The sequence below is a fragment of the Erigeron canadensis genome, chromosome 5 (genome assembly GCF_010389155.1).
Source record: "Erigeron canadensis isolate Cc75 chromosome 5, C_canadensis_v1, whole genome shotgun sequence".
Classification (NCBI taxonomy): Eukaryota; Viridiplantae; Streptophyta; class Magnoliopsida; order Asterales; family Asteraceae; genus Erigeron; species Erigeron canadensis.
In genome coordinates, this window is record NC_057765.1 from 43061714 (window position 1) to 43079370 (window position 17657).

The window sequence follows — 17657 nt, forward strand, 5'->3', positions numbered from 1 at the left end:
GATTACTTTTTGTCACGAATCTTCACATATATACACAAGATTATATGGAATAAAAGAAAGGGAAATAAAAATTTGAAACCGTCAAATCGGCCAAACCGAACCGACTCACATGGTCTGGTCTGGTTCAGTTTAGCAACATACTTGGTCTAATTTGATTTAATATATTTTAAAATCGAAAATGTTGGTTTGGTTTAAGATTTAGTCAAAACCAGACCAAACCGGTGTATGAACACCCCTAACTTAAACTTAATATGCGACAACCTTATGTTTACATCTCTTTGATAAAATTATGTTTGCATATTGTTTTTAAACCTAATACTTTGGTTAAAATTATATATAGAAAATATACGTTATTTAAAAATAGAGTTTTGCTAAAATAAGTTTTAAGGGTTTTCGTTAATGAAAATTAAATAGCTATATAATTTAAAGGTGAACATTTGATATATTAAAGTATACAATTTTTTAATTATATTAAGTGACGTCTTAAAAAAATCATTTAGCATTAGTATATATAAGATAATGAAGGCTAGATCAACTTACTGGAGTCATAATTGGTTTTACTCAGGTCATGGGTTCGACTCTCTAGAGTGACATGTCCTGAAGGTTTTTTCTTTGAATCATTTGTAACTGCTTATGGTCTACATCTTGTAGTCTAGAGTGTGTGCAAAGCTTCACAATTATACGATGAGGTGTCTCCTGATGTCAAATACCAACTGACTGTTATAAAAAAAACCATAAGTATATACATACATTTAAGGACGAGCTTATAAACAGCAAAGCAAACAGGGCTGCTAGCCTGCTTTCTTTTTTTTTTTTTTTTAAATTCACGTTATTATTATCATGAACAACATGTCGCTTATATTTATATCTAAACATGCATACTTGATTTTGTCTTTTCTCCTTTTTGTCAATGTTATTGTCTAACTTTGATTTTTTTTTTTTTTATAATAGTTTTTTGTTTATTCATTTAGTCATATATTCATTGGTAATTTTTTTTATAAAGAGGTTTACATAAAAAAAAAACCTAAGACTTGTTATCCCCAGTCAACGTTCACATAATCCACGACTAATAACCATATCCACCTATAAGACTGCATGTTTGATTTTTTATTTTTTTTATAATACTTTTCCTTAACGTTCACCTTTTATATATTCTTTATTCATTGATTAGTGTACTAATTGATTTTTATGAAAAAAATTTTAACGGTTCTTTTAAATTAAAAACAACTGATATTTGCATGACCAATGACTCGGTAATCACGTAATACTATGATGTGGTATCATTTTTAAATAGTCTTTTGAGCCATTTTTTATCCTCTATTCCTCCATGTTGTAATTTTTTCGTTTTATGATACGTTTTTATAATGTATGTTTATCTTTACGCATATATCATCAATCTTATACACATTGTAAGTTTTACGTATCGTTCGGGACAACGCCCGGGTTCAAAAATCAGTTTTTTCATGAAAATATACCACGTAAGGTTGTTTAGTAGAGCATTTGACTGGTAGTAGATAGTGTAATATTTAACTTTGTTATTAAAAAGAAAAAAAAAATGAAACAGAGCATTTGACCCGTCCTACGTGGTAGAATCCAACCGACCCCCCAACAGCTTCTGTCTATCCATGTCTTTCAATAATTTAGCGGACACCATATATCTCCAATGGGCACAACGGCATGAAAAAGATCTTCAATTAAGTAAGATAAACAACAAAATATATTGACAATGGCTGTTGCTCCATCATCTACTGCTAATACTAATTGGCTTATAATTCATCATCATCGTCACAAGCCACTTCCCATTTCCCCAAAATATGTTTTCATTAGGAACAAATCCACCACTTGTATCAGAGCCATGTCACCACAGAAAAAGGATAGAAGGCCAATGCAGTATAACCAACTTGGTGATTCTGAACTTACTGTCAGTGAAATCACTTTTGGCACTGTTAGTCACTTTTTTACTTCCCTTCCTTTTACATTTATAACTTTTGTTTGGCTAATTGTTAGTTAACTATATCTGTATCTATGTTTTTTGCCCCTAGTTTGTACATTTTTCACATGTGTTATACAATTGATGATAATGTTGGCCAATAAAGTAAGGCGCCTGGTATCCCGACCTATTTTTGGTAACCCGACCAAACTATTAATGACAGGGGGCCGCTTTTACTCTTGGTAACCCGACCAAACTATTAATGACAGGGGGCCGGTTTTACTGTACCAGATTTACCATTACAGACAGGGGGCCCACACTATTTTGGAGCGATATGGTCGAGATACCAAAAATGTTGGTCGGGATACACCAGGCGTAAAGTAAGGGGTTAACCGACCGTTGCCCAGACTGTCACACTACCAAAATGGAGCATAAAAAAATTTTAAAATAATAAAAATGGAGCATACATATATATGCTGCTATGGCTAAATGTACACGGGGCTTGATCTGAAAAAAGTTACTGACCCGACGGTCCATCTGCATGTCCCCTACTACTAGGTTACCATCGCTTATGAAATATACCATTGGGTACAATTTTTGGGGCATGTAGCTCAGTTGGTCTGGAGGAGATGACTTTGTGAATATGGTCACGTTTCCTAAGCACAGGGGGCACAAGTTAGCAAAACCCTCGTAATGAAATATACCACAGCTGAGAATCAGTTATCTATTTAGGCTCCTCGGATGTTTTTATGTTATTGCTCTATATGTTGACATAATATTTTTCTACCTTGATGTTTTTATCTATCAGACAATTAACTTTCCCAAGTGTTCAAGTTATATATACTAGGTGATTTTTTTTCTTACATAAAAACAGAATTAAAAACCTCTGATAATTGCTATTTGATGCTAAATTCCAGATGACATTTGGGGAACAGAATTCCGAGAAGGAGGCTCATGAAATGCTCTCCTATGCATTCGAAAATGGCATTAATACTTTAGACACCGCAGAAGTAGTAAGACATATATAGTCATTCCCGTCCGCTATTTCAAATTCTCTTTCTTTAATATGCAATTCCAGAAGTATTGGTTTGATTGTATACAATTATCTAATCACTAGCAACTGTTTGCAGTCTTGCAGAAGAATTTGAATGGTTCCCTCTTCTTTTTTGTATACTATCATCTAACCACTCTTATTTCCTTATTCTATTTTCTCAAAGTATCCAGTACCAGCGAAAAAGGAGACACAGGGATCAACAGATCGTTTTATTGGAAACTGGCTGAAATCTCAACCTCGTCACCAGGTATTTGTCCCTCTTTTCCATCTGGTCATTTTGTTTTTATACTATCTATTTTGTTAGTTGAGTCATACAGTGCAATATTCAGACTGAAGGTGTGGGTAACAGGTATCCCTTTATGTTGTCATTGCTTAGACTAAACTTTGTGACGCTACTTAAAGATAATAAAGTTTTTGTTGAATAATCCTAAGTAATCCATTTTGTGCATCCACTTTTGTTGTGTGTGTTTTTTTTAACTAGTTTAGACTTTAGAGCTATTTTCTGATTTGGTATATACTTGAAGTTACAACTTACAAGATATATTCAAAAGTCCTTAGATTATCTTACTATGATGGTAGTCATGCTCTCTTTGCACTTGTTATATATCAAGTTATATTTTTACAAATTTTCATCTCACAACCTTTTTAAACCATAGTATTCAGTATTCACATCAATATATTGAATTTGAACAATGGAACTATCAACTATTAACTGATTATGCTGATCATTTTCATTTTGGGCCTTATATTGCAGATTATACTGGCCACTAAAGTGGCTGGCTACTCAGAAAGATTAAGCTACTTACGTGATAATGCAGAAGTTGTGAGGGTTGATGCTGCCAACATTAAAGAAAGTGTTGAGAAAAGCTTGAAACGTCTTAATACTGATTACATCGATTTATTACAGATTCATTGGTGAGTTTCACATACTCACAGTTGCATCAAGGTGTTTAGTAGCGTATCTAATCATATCTCATGAGTTAAAAAGATTCTGCATTCTCTAACCCTTAGAACTACAATGCAGTGACGGGATTTGGTATGTTGTTGTATATCATACTACCTACTAATCAACATCTACAAAGGTGTCCGTCTGTCATCCATGACTATAGATCTTTAATTCTTAATTATATGTCAGACATGCATTCCTTTATCCTTTATATCATAGTAATATATAACCACGTAATAACGTTTTGTGTGCTAAAACACCTTTTTCCTAATTTCCCTCTAGGCCAGATCGTTATGTGGCTTTGTTTGGTGAGTTCTTGTATGATCCTTCAAAGTGGAGGCAAAGCGTGCCATTTGTTGAACAACTCAGGGCCTTTGAAGAACTTATCCATGAAGGAAAGGTAACATGTATTCCTTTTCCCTAACTGGAACTAACTGTGTTACTAAAAAGATGGAGAGTAGGACTAATAAGATATCTTCCACTGCTATCTATGAAAAATGCCGACAAAAGTAAATGTGAGAGTTTGTTAAAGCTATCAACTTTTTTCTATGTCTAGGTTCGCTACATTGGTGTTTCAAATGAAACTTCATATGGAGTCATGGAATTCCTTCAAGCTGCAAAAGATGAAAGACTTCCAAAGATTGTCAGCATTCAAAACAGTTACAGTCTGCTAGTAAGATGCAACTTTGAAGGTAAGATATCCAATCATATCATCTTCTCCCACCAAGTGTAAATGTGTAATATATATTACTTTCTGACATCTTGATATTACAAATCATTTGTTTCAATAATTCATTTTTGAGGGTGATATTTGTAAAGATATCTACAATTGAGTAAAAGGTCCAGCGAAGTACTTTGTCTAATTTAGTGGTGCACAAGATAATCTGTACTAATTGTGAATAATCCTTAAAGCTAAAGATCAATATATGTTTCTGAGAAAATTACAACATTTTTTTAACTCTTAAAGCTAACGTAAGTTATGTAAGGTTGTGCAAAAACATTCTCTATTTCTATTCTTTTTTGTTGAAGTATGTTTCTATTTTCTGTAGTTGATCTTGTTGAAGTATGCCACCCAAATAATGGCAATATCGGTTTACTTTGTTATTCTCCCCTGGCTGCTGGATCGTTAAGCGGAAAGTATTTGGATTTAGAGTCTGAAGCTGCTAAAAGGGGTAGGCTTCAGTTATACCCTGGATACATGGAAAGATATAACAAATCCATTGCCAAGGTATTTCATCAACTTAACTTATATTATGTTGTGTTCATTTAGCTATTACCCAGTAAATTGCTGCTTGAAAATCCTCGAGTCCTTGATAGCATAACTGAACTTATATTTTGTTGTGTTCATTTAGCTATTATGATAATCTTTACTCTGCTCAGAGCCTTGGTATGGTCAACTTGCAAGTTGCCAAGTTGTATATTGACAATTGCAACATTCTTAGCTAACAATTAGTGTGTCAAAGTTATGTGTTAAACCTCTTCAAATAATGTAACATACAACATATAATACATGGATGGTCCCCACGATATGATTTGAAGCGTTAGCATCATATGGCAAATTTAACATTTTACTTATGAATGGGCTAACTTGGATTAGATTAGATCAATGAGTCAAATGGCTTGATTTGGGTTGTATATTACCTTACCTTAGCTAAAAGGAAAACAGGCCAAGCACTAGCAAAAGTGTATTTCAAATTGATACAATGTTCTGAATTGGTATTTTCATAATTCATAATATCTGAATTTACTTATTTGTAATCATATTAAACTCATTCTTTATAAAATTCCAAAAGTTAAGAGAAAATGGACAAAAAATGTGTTGGGTGATCAACCCAATCTGAACTGAACCGGGCCCAATCCATGCTATAAATGACCTGTTACCTGACCCGCCCGTTTTGCCACATATAATTATTATCGTTATTAGCAAAGTAGCAAACTTGATGCTACTGATATCGACCCAATTGTTGTCTATAACAAGTCAGAAAGTTTCCTTGAACTATGCATCATGCATATGCTAATTGTCGTCCTGCACTTTATGTTCTTGCATTCCATGAAAATTTGCGTTAGTAAATTCGCTTGTTGACCACAAAGCTATTCTTGTATGCCAGGAAGCAACGGCACAATACATTGAGATGGGAAAGAAACATGGACTCAGTCCAGTTGAGCTAGCACTTGGATTTGTGAGAGATAGACCATTCGTGACAAGCACAATCATTGGTGCAACATCTTTAGAACAACTAAAAGAGAATATCGACGCTTTCTTGACTACAAAGAGACCCTTGAATCCAGATGTGATGGCGGATATTGAAACTATATTCAAGAGATACAAAGACCCCACCATCCTTTAGATATTGCAAGATGATCAAAATGGAATAAAAATAGTTAATATGATAAAGATAAATAAACTATATAGCATTGGTGGATTGCTCTTGTGTTTAGTTTGAATTGAATTGTATTTTTTTTACTCGTAGTAATTTTTTTGTAAAGTTTAAAATAAAAGGTATTTTAGCTAGCTTATCTATTTACATGCTACCCAAATTTATTAAGTAAAAGTTGACAATTAAAAAAATAAATTGATAAAGCCAAATTTTTTTTTAACAACGAGTTAGTAGTTAATAGTCAGCATTCGAGACCATGCATGCCTGAGATGAAACCGAGACTCTCAAAAACTCCTCAATAATTTACTTATACAAATGTAGGAAGTAAAGTTCGAATCCTGGTGGATTTCCTTTTACCAATGAGCCACCAACTCATTGACTAAAATTTATTTATAGTTATGAATTTTTGAAGTATTTTTTGAAAATATAACTCTTAAACAATTGCTTTTAATATTTGAATAACTAAATATATTTAAAATATCTTAATTCTCCTATAAAATAAATTGTCCTTCTTCATTTTCAACTTTTCAGCTTTAATAATATTTAAATTATCTTCTATTTTTTAACATTTTTTCAACTCGTACACTTTACAGCCATACCTAAAATGCATCTCTCTTTTATTTATTAGTTTAAATATTTTTATTTAATATATCTAGATATTTTTAATAAAATAATTTATACTATAAATCATTCAATCTTTAAAACAACTAAAATATTGAGTGGGTATGTTTTTAATTACGAGTAACAATTAAATATGACCGTCATGCCTCTACAAAAATTTCTCACATACTAATTTTTTAATATTTTAAATAAATTTATGGGTTCCATGATTTTTATAATTTAAAAATGATTTATAAAGGAGTTTTTACCCGATTAAGTGTCTAACAGTTTTATATTGTAATCCCTTTTAATTTAATTACAATTAAATACGAGGAATTTCGGTCTTCAAGTTAAGAAAGATGACGTGGACATATGATAACTGTGTAAGTAAATTGACCCCTATGTGTGAATGAGAAACCAAAGATAGAAAAGAAAGTGCAAGAAAAATCAGAATACCGTGTGTGTATCTTCTTCAAAGATTCAATGGATGCTGCTGCTTGTTCTTGGCCCAGAATACGTCACCACCCTCTTCGCAACAATGCCTCAATTTCCCCTAAATATGCCTCCTCATCCAACTTCTTTTTTCCATCATCCCTTTATAATATTAATAACAACAACAAGAAGAAGAAGGTTAGAACCATGGCTGCGGCTGCATCACAGCATCCACAAAGAAGCCCAATGCAATATAATCAACTCGGGGATTCTAACCTTGTTGTCAGTGAAATCACTTTCGGCACCGTAAGTTCATTTTCTTTTCTTACTGGTTTTCATTATTAATTAATTCTCACTTCTGCTAATTGTTTGCTTATATAGTTGTATCTATCTGTAAGTTTTTTTTTTTAAATGATTTATGGGCTTTTAACTTATCTTTAAAGATTTTATGAATGAGATTGCTATGTGTTAGTCTAGCTTTTGACTGGTTTGCTTACAATCAGACCAACCGGCCTGTTTATGAATGTTGGCCCCGCCCTATCTCTAAGGAGCTCCAACACGAATGCACCACATCACCCATCTTTTTCCGTCTCACCGACGCTGTATCACGTAACTCTACTGAAAGGGACATGGGTAGGAATGTGGGATTTGAACAAGCCCTGACCTTTGCTTTTATGGCTATGCAATAATGTGACACAATCACTCTCCAAGGCACCAACCACTGTTGTCCAGTGTCTACCAGAAAGCGCCAAACTGGTATTCTGCTGGTGAACCTCAACAGGATCTGAGGTGTTGCATTTAGAACAAAACGCCCCACCAGAAGAAACAACAACAATAGTTGCAATATACGGTGTAGTTATTTTTAGGCTATATTGTTCTTTAGTTTTAACAATACCCACCTCCCCAATACCTCGCCTTTGATGGGATTGAGTATTGTTGTTGTTGTAAGAAGCTCTTTTCATATAACAAACTTGTGTTGATTTTGTTTCATGCTGGACTCCAGATGACTTTTGGTGAGCAGAACACTGAAAAGGAAGCTCATGAAATGTTATCCTACGCTTGTGAAAATGGCATTAATACTTTAGACACTGCAGAAATGGTAAGAAATAAGGATTCACTTTATAATTCCTTGGATTGCATTTTTTGTTTTGTTACTCTACAGTTATTTAGTAGCTAGCTACAGATTTCTCTTTTAACCACTCTGTTTATTCTATTCCATTTTCTTAAAGTATCCGGTTCCAGTGAAGAAGGAGACTCAAGGTTTAACAGATATTTACATTGGAAATTGGCTGAAATCTCGTCCTCGTGACCAGGTACTTTCTCCTCTTTTGAACGTTGTCAGTCTTTTTGTATCATTATAATTTACAAATTGGAAGTGCAGGTAACGGGAAAGGTATCGATACCCATGTATGTATGCATTGATTACAAAAAGTTATTGTTTGACAATTTGACATTACTTGAAAATGTTTCACCTTTGTTAAATATTTAAAAGTAATCTATCGTATGGTTCTGCATCAGTTCTCAACCTTTCTTTTTATGTATCTGTATTTTCTTGTTTTCATATCTATTACAAGATGTATCCCAACAACAAAATGTTTTGCTTCCGTGAGCAACTCATTGCTATGTTATTGACATTATCTTAATATTATCGTAATCATGCACTGTTTGTGCTGCTAGTTAATTTTATTTAGAAATAATGAAACGTTTTTTACACCTGAGAATCTTATCTGAAGCATTAATTTACATTAGTATTTTGTGTTTCAATCATGGAAGCAGTTGCACTTTTGGACACAAACTGATGATCTTTCACATAGAGAACGCCACATTATATTAACCACACAGATCATGTTTCTCATTTCCACTTTGGGGCATTGGTATCTTGCAGATTATATTGGCCACTAAAGTGTGTGGTTACTCCGAAAGATCTACTTATGTACGAGATAATGCAGAAGTTGTGAGGGTTGATGCTGCCAACATTAAAGAAAGTGTTGAGAAAAGCTTAAAACGTCTTCAGACTGATTACATCGATTTATTACAAATTCATTGGTGAGTTACATGATGAAACTCTGTATTGGACGCACAAATACCCACACATGTGGTATAAATGAGAAGACATATATTGCTAACATTTATATTCTTAACATTTTCCAGGCCAGATCGCTATGTGGCTTTATTTGGCGAGTTCTTGTATGACCCTTTAAAATGGAGGCAAAGTGTACCATTTGTAGAACAGCTCAGGGCCTTTCAAGAACTTATTGAAGAAGGAAAGGTAATGACATGTTTCATCTAAATTCATTTTCTACCATTTTCAGTGTTGGGTACATCTTTTAATGTAATATTTAATAATTTTCATGAGATCTGGACATAAAAACGGTCATGATATATTCTTTAGTATTTCAGGATGTGCCATTGTGATCATGATAACAGTTTTTTTTTTTGGATGAGTAGGTACGCTACATAGGAGTTTCAAATGAAACTTCATATGGAGTCATGGAATTCGTATATGCTGCAAAAGCTGAAGGACTTCCAAAAATTGTCAGCATTCAAAACAGTTATAGCCTGCTAACAAGATGCAAGTTCGAAGGTAGGCTCTCTTTTCATGATATTTACCTCAATTACTCCAAACATTTTTTGGTTTTATTACATGTTACTCCTTTGACTGTCCATTTTGAGATCATGGTTGCATTAGTTACAATGGTCAGACACAAATTCCATTTAATCCCATTATTTAGCCATGTGATTTAGCGGAGTCAAGCTTAATATATTTTTGGTCTTATGTAAGTGATATTTTATTATGAAGTCAGGGGAATACAAAACCTGATGCCACGATGTGTGAATACAGAGTCTGGTGTCTCAAAGTTGTAGATTTTCATGTTGAAGTATGCTACCCAAAATCGATGTGTTGTTTCAAATTTTGCAGTTGATCTTGTTGAAGTATGCCACCCAAATAACTGCAATATTGGGCTACTTTCTTATTCTCCCCTGGCTGGTGGAGCTTTAAGTGGAAAGTATTTGGATTCGGAGTCTGAAGCTGCTAAAAAGGGCAGGCTTCAGCTGTTCCCTGGATACATGGAAAGATACAATAAATCCATTGCCAAGGTATTTCCATCACCTTATATAATTTTGCATTGACTTAGCTATTACCTGGCGAGTAAAACCCAAACTAGAATTACCTATAGAGTCGGCTAAGTTCAAACCTTTTACATTGTAAATGAAGTTTTATGAAGCATGTCCCCCAATCTCTAAACCTAAAAATAAATATATTACGGGACAAGTAAACCACATTGATAATGATGCTTGACTTAAATCAATTTTAATTACATGGTGGTAATGATTTGGACCCAAGAGAAGAGAGTCAGTTTTATGTGTGCAACTATTCAGAAAAGGTTTCCTTAAACTGTGTGTCATCTGTACAACTGATTGTTTTCTTTTAAATTATGTTCTTGCTTGCGTTCCATCATCCATAGAAAATTTGCATCTAATTAGTAAGCAGGTCTGTTTGACCACAAAGCTATTCTTGTATGCCAGGAAGCAACGGCACAATACATTGAGATGGCAAAGAAACATGGACTCAGTCCAGTTGAGCTAGCACTTGGATTTGTGAGAGACAGACCATTCATGGCAAGCACAATCATCGGCGCAACATCTTTAGAACAGCTAAAAGAGGATATCGACGCTTTCTTGACTACAGAGAGACCCTTGAATCCAGATGTGATGGCGGATATTGAAACTATATTTAAGAGATACAAAGATCCCACAATCCTGTAGATATTGAAAGTACATTCAAGAGATACAAAATGTTAAAAGGTATGAGTGGATGTGAAATCAAGACTAAAGTTACCTAGTGTACAATTTTGTTACTAGCTCCGCAAATTTATTTTTTATTTTTTTGAGCTATAAAATTTCAATAACTTTGTTAGTCTATAATTTCTGAAAAACACTACGATGTCGTTAACAAGTACTTGGTAGTCATGTATTTTTGTAATACAATTATACTGAGTATTTGAAAAAGTACAAAATATGTAACTTCGTAAACTAGGTGAAGCATGCATGATGCATCTTCTTAGGGAATAATTTCGATGATCTCATTATCCATGCTTTTGAAAAAAAACATCTTATAGGGCCATTTTCAACTAAATTCAATTAAACCTACAAGTTGACTTTATTGTTATTGTTTATTTATAAATATAATGATAATAATGACAATGACAAATAATTATTTTTTCTTGGACGATAGATGATTAAATGTGAATAAGAAATTATGAAAATTTGCATCGCTGAAAATGTAATGTTTTTCATATATCTCAATATCACTATTGATGCCTCTCACTCTCAATGTATCATTACCGATGACACTTTATACGGACACTATGTTAGTACTACGAGAAGAGCGTGCCTACAAGAGCTACCATAATCATCTAGCACATGTACAACCAATATGATGGAAAATCAAAGATGATGAGAACCAGTTAGAAAATATTGATCTTTAGTTTGATAATAATCTTAAAAAACAAATTAGCACGAGTAAGATTTAACAATTTACATCAAATGATTTGTTTTGTTGCATACATTTTGTGATGAATAAAACCACAATGATTAATTAATGAATAATCACACATAGCGTACAATGGAAAAAGCCGAAGCCCAACACCACTATAGTGCGCCAGATGTTTGGTCCATGAACCGCCCTGACGTGGCCCATATGATAACAAAAAAATATCCACATCACCACCTTATCAGTTTATCATCATCCCATAACGTCGTCGTTTCATACATATATACTTTCTCGCTGATAATCTTCTCCTTAAATATCAGTCCCTAAAATCCTTTCTACTCTCACTTCCCCTTTCCATCGTATACTTCGCCTATACACACATATATACATATTTTATATATATCTCGTTTCTCTGTTAATCAGATCTACATCATCATCATCATCATCATCATCATCATCAATGGCCAAAGATCCAGTTCGTGTCCTTGTTACCGGTGCCGCAGGTAACATAAATCTCTATATCTATACATATAATATATATTTCAAGTTTCTATATCATTTTTAGTATGGATCTGTTGAGTATGATTGTTACTGTTTGAGTTTATGTGACCTGATCGTGTTTTTTATTTTTTTTTCATTTATATGATTGCTTACTGATCAAGTATTGTAATACACACACTTAATTCACCTAAGTGTGTGTTCTGAGTTAGATCTGACTTATTTTTTATTACTTTGACTGAATCGTTGACTGTATTTGTATAGCTTTCATGGTTTATTTTTTTGATGTTTTTGATTTAGATGAGTTAGGTTTATATTTTATTTTTTTAGTTTAAAGCCTGTAGTTACTATGTATACGTATATTCTGTATATATTATGATGAAAATCATGATGTACTTGTTATGCCGTTTGTGTAGATGAGATCGTGGGATCGATGGTTGTTTTATGAGTTTGGATTGAATTTATTTGGATAAATCTGGATAATATACAAAATCAGAAATTGCGGATATATATTAAGTTTTAGCGGATGCATAACGATCCAATAGTGTAAAGCTTTGTAAATTGTATGTGTTTGATAGTTTAGACGTACTGGTGGTTGCGTAGAAACGGTTTTTTTTTGTAGGATTTTCTTGAGTTTTGAACTGCAGTGCTGACTTATCTTGTTTTGATAACAGGACAAATCGGGTATGCTCTTGTTCCGATGATTGCTAGGGGGATCATGTTGGGGGCTGACCAGCCCGTGATCTTGCACATGCTCGATATTCCACCAGCTGCAGAGGCTTTGAATGGTGTTAAAATGGAGTTGGTCGATGCTGCATTTCCTCTTCTTAAAGGTATTGCCATCAATAGTTGCATATAGTTATTATTTATTTGTAGTTTTTCATTATGTTAACTTGTGATTCATGATTCTGATATTGAAGATGTATTTCGATGTTTATCTCAGGAGTTGTTGCCACTACTGATGCTGTTGAGGCATGCACGGGTGTGAATGTAGCCGTCATGGTTGGTGGGTTTCCCAGGAAAGAAGGAATGGAAAGAAAGGATGTGATGTCAAAGAATGTCTCAATTTACAAGTCACAAGCCTCCGCTCTTGAGAAGTATGCCGCTCCAAACTGCAAGGTTAGTTTTGTTTATGTGATGTTATCTGTTGATGTCTACGAGTTTAGGTTGTCTTGTGGGAGAAAACAGTTTCCGTGGGTTTTGTGTATTAATGTCATTTTACTATGCCTGCTATAGTTTAATAGTTTACCAATGTGACCATTAGTATGTAAGTATAGACGGTGATAAAGCTGATGTGTCTTTGACTTGCATTCTGTTCATCTAATTATATCAGTTTTCCTGCATATGATGATTTATAACTTACAAGCCAACTAAATATGTGGAGACAATGATGTTGTGTTTTTAACTTGCATATTGTTTTCAACTATATACTTTCATTATTACTAAAAGGGCTGGGATGTAGACCTATGTATATGGTGTGCGAAAACAATGTAATGGTGCTCATTTTTTTCCTTAAAATTAAGAAGTATTGGATGGTAAGTTGGTTAACTCTATGCTTCTTGCCTGATTTTTTTCCTGTCTTTTCGTATATTGTAATAGATTCAAAGTAATCTCTTTCATTACCAGTATACCATAATCTTAATAAATGTTGCTTATTGTATCATACAGGTTTTGGTTGTTGCTAACCCAGCAAACACCAATGCTTTGATCTTGAAGGAGTTCGCACCATCCATCCCTGAGAAGAACATTACCTGTTTAACAAGGTTGGACCATAACAGGGCTCTTGGCCAAATCTCCGAGAAACTCGATGTGCAAGTATCAGATGTCAAAAATGTTATCATCTGGGGTAACCACTCATCAACTCAGTACCCAGATGTCACTCATGCAACTGTTGGAGACAAGCCAGTCCCAGAGCTCATCAAGGATGATGAATGGTATGATACATAAATGCCTTCCAAAACAAAGTTTTTTCTTTTCCTTTTCTTATCAACTTTTTCCTACTTTTCCTAATTATATGTGATTTATCATTTAGGATAAAATCTGGATTCATTAGCACTGTGCAACAGCGTGGTGCTGCAATCATTAAGGCTAGGAAGCTCTCTAGTGCACTCTCTGCTGCAAGTTCTGCTTGTGACCATATCCGTGATTGGGTCTGTGGAACTCCAGAGGTTAGTGTAGTTCTTCTGTAATATTCAATTAGTTGAACCACACAAACAGTTGTGTGTTCTTTCTTTTTTTCTTTTCTTTTTTTTGATTTTGTTATTGTGATGCAAATTATAGGGAACTTGGGTTTCAATGGGGGTGTACTCTGATGGCTCATACAATGTTCCTGCTGGACTTATTTACTCCTTCCCAGTCACTTGCCGCAATGGAGAATGGTCAATAGTTCAAGGTTAGAACTTTTCCAAACCTAGTTACGTAACATAATGCTTGGTTGAATGTGTTTAAAAAGAATTGTAAATCTTTGTTGTAACTTGTAAGTAGCTTACTAATTCTAAGATTAACATAATTTATTCTGTTAAACATATCCATTTTACTTTTGAATGGGTTGATTTGGGATCTTAATGGGGCCAAAGTGATCTAGGGTCATTCAAATTGTATATGTAATGCATAGAAGCTTAATCATTTTATTTTGCATTCAGAGTACTGATTGTATTATGAAATTTCTTTTTCCAGGTCTTTCCATTGATGAGTTCTCAAGGAAGAAGCTGGACTTGACAGCTGAAGAACTTTCTGAGGAGAAGGCTCTTGCATACTCATGCCTCTCATAAATCATTTGTTAAATTTTACCATAGTCATGTGCTATGAATGCTCATACTATCTGTGTGAATTTCCAAGCAGCTTCTTTCACCCCCCAAAATAACACCATTTTTAATTTCTGGTGAAATAAATTATGGTGAGCTGTTTGTGATGTAGTAGATCCGTAGCTCTGTTGTAGCAGGGGACTTATGAATTTTTGAACACTTATTGTCATAGGCAGAGTTGCCATCTCAAATGAGATTTTACATTTTGTTTGTGGTAAAAATGGATTCCATCATTTCCTTTGGTCTCATATGAAATAATGCCAACGCTTCTTTGACCTATTTAGCATACACATCGTTTTCATTTTTTTAACATAATATATGTTTGTATTAACTTGACATCCTAATGATTATAACCTCCTTGAGTGTTCGTTCCAAAAATGGCATCTGGGTCTCCAGTTGACCTATTATGAATTTATGATGTGTTAAATTTATACATCTTGAATGTTTTTAAATTTTGCTCAAATCAACCACCTGTGGTATGTCAAAAGATTTAACCCCAGAATGATTCATATTATATATTCGGCCACTGATTTTTTTGGTTAAGATTATTTCGGGATGAAGAGCCTTTTTTTGTGTTATTGTAACAGTTTAAGATTGGTCTGTGGCTAGTTCATGCAATTTTTTTCCCCTCGGTGTGTAGGAAAAGTTCTGAGCTTAGATTTGATTTTATAAGAAGCTCAAGCAACTACGTATCACATTTTCTGACTATCTGATCTTGGCATTAAAATTCATCAACAGTAAAGTCAATATAGCGGGTCGGGAGATATTTCAAGGGGTTTGATTGATGAAAGGTGGCACTGGCATGGTATTAAAATAAAAATCTGGGCTGGATTATGTAAATGGTTGTGATCTAGCTTATGGGCATATGCTATTAGAAATAAAATATGCTATAAATTACTCGTATATGCTAAAGTATCCAACTTTTGTCCTTTGGGTTAGCGCTGATCAATTGTAACTTGTCCAAACGTTAGACTAAATTATATCAGAACAATTATACATAACCTCGTTCAATGTATCAAAGTTAGCTAAACATGGATACACTACTTAGGAATTGAAAGAAAAACATGTTTTTAGTTTCAAACAATTAAATGAAGTGTGCTTGGTATAACCGTGATCGGTATGAAAGGGTTTTTGTCCCATCTCAACCTTACGACATTATCCTCCACACTCCTCTCAACCTAACCCGACAATCGGCTCACTCTCTCCATCACAGCGGGTCACCCGCCCCATCTCTACATCCACCCCTTCCGCTCGCCCTCATGACTCGGATCACTCTTCCCTCCATCACGTGTCTCTAGGAGTGGCTCCCCCTCCATCTCTTGTGTGTGGGTTTTGTTTCATGCCTTCTTCACTCTTTTTATAACATTCACTTTTATTAAAATAAATAAATAGTATAAATGGTATCCTTTATTTTTTAAAAGTTGTGATCCCAAGGTAGGGTGCTTAACCATAAGTTTGGTATTGGGCTTTTAATTAATTTTGCGTATTAGTTTAAAAATACTTTTGTGGCACTAGACTGGCACATCAATCGCCCAAAAAAAGTGACGAACTAACTAGGGAGAATGATCTTATAAAAGAAAATGATAATTTTGTTGAAAATGTGTTGGGATCTTATAATAGAAGACTAGGAAGTAGGGATGTGCAATTGACCCGAAAACTTAGGACCTGTTTTTGCCCTGACCCACCCGAGAGGGTAACGGGCCGGGTCACGGTTATCGTTTTGGTGCACTTTCGGGTTTCGGTCCGTGCCGGGGTCCGCTAATTATTGACGCGTGAATGAATAAAAGTCTCTTAAATCCGAAAACCAAACCGACCTGCACGAGAGGGTAATGGACCGGATCAGTGATCACGGTTATGTTTTGATACATCTATGGGTCATGGGTTTTGTACGGATCATGCTGGTTTTTGATCTGTACACATCACAAGGAAGAAATTTGATAAAAAAAAATAATACATCATTATCCTTCCTATTTTTTTAGTTTGAAAAAGAATATTGTTTATATGTTTAGGTATATGTTTATTAAGTTGGATCTTTAGATTTGATTAAAACTTAATCAATTCCTTTAATTCCTTTTTCTCTATTAATAACTAATTCAAAGACCTGAAATTGCATCATAGATATTATAAACATGTTGTTTATTTCGATTTCATTTGTTTATATCATAATCCTAAAAGGTGATCGTGACGACTAGCTAGAACTTGGTCATAATCAATTTACTGAAAGAACTTAGACGACATGTAGGTCACTTTAACTTTCTTTGTTGATGGGCTAGGTTCATTCAGTGGACAAGCACCAAAAAGTAGAGTATGGCTTAGGCGGCTAATTAAAAGTTTTTACCATTTGTATAACAAATATATTAATCATCATGTTATTATAAAAACAAAACCGTGCTTAAAATCAATACTTATGTTTAATTTGGTCTGTAATCCTTCTAGCCTTCGGTTGTACTAGAGTATATACTATTATGGATGAGCAGGTAAACATCTTGTTGTTTAAATGCGTATTTTGACTTTTGCTAA

General features: G+C 34.1%; 3 protein-coding genes across 3 annotated transcripts; all 3 read left to right on the forward strand.

Moving 5' to 3' along the window:
- Positions 1–1648: 1648 nt before the first annotated feature.
- LOC122600175 (protein tas-like) lies at positions 1649–6455 on the forward strand. Its single transcript, XM_043772846.1, has 8 exons — positions 1649–1945; positions 2848–2943; positions 3148–3231; positions 3739–3899; positions 4213–4330; positions 4487–4622; positions 4980–5158; positions 6039–6455. Exons 1-8 carry the CDS (start codon positions 1727–1729, stop codon positions 6276–6278), a joined length of 1233 nt encoding a protein of 410 aa, XP_043628781.1. The 5' UTR covers positions 1649–1726; the 3' UTR covers positions 6279–6455.
- Positions 6456–7319: 864 nt separating this feature from the next.
- Positions 7320–11361, forward strand: LOC122600424 (protein tas-like). The gene is made up of 8 exons (XM_043773135.1): positions 7320–7646; positions 8344–8439; positions 8570–8653; positions 9226–9386; positions 9492–9609; positions 9789–9924; positions 10261–10439; positions 10869–11361. Exons 1-8 carry the CDS (start codon positions 7392–7394, stop codon positions 11106–11108), a joined length of 1269 nt encoding a protein of 422 aa, XP_043629070.1. The 5' UTR covers positions 7320–7391; the 3' UTR covers positions 11109–11361.
- Positions 11362–12157: 796 nt separating this feature from the next.
- Positions 12158–15370, forward strand: LOC122600426 (malate dehydrogenase). The gene is made up of 7 exons (XM_043773136.1): positions 12158–12338; positions 13008–13166; positions 13277–13452; positions 14002–14267; positions 14366–14501; positions 14614–14725; positions 15010–15370. Exons 1-7 carry the CDS (start codon positions 12296–12298, stop codon positions 15102–15104), a joined length of 987 nt encoding a protein of 328 aa, XP_043629071.1. The 5' UTR covers positions 12158–12295; the 3' UTR covers positions 15105–15370.
- The last annotated feature ends 2287 nt before the right edge of the window (positions 15371–17657 follow it).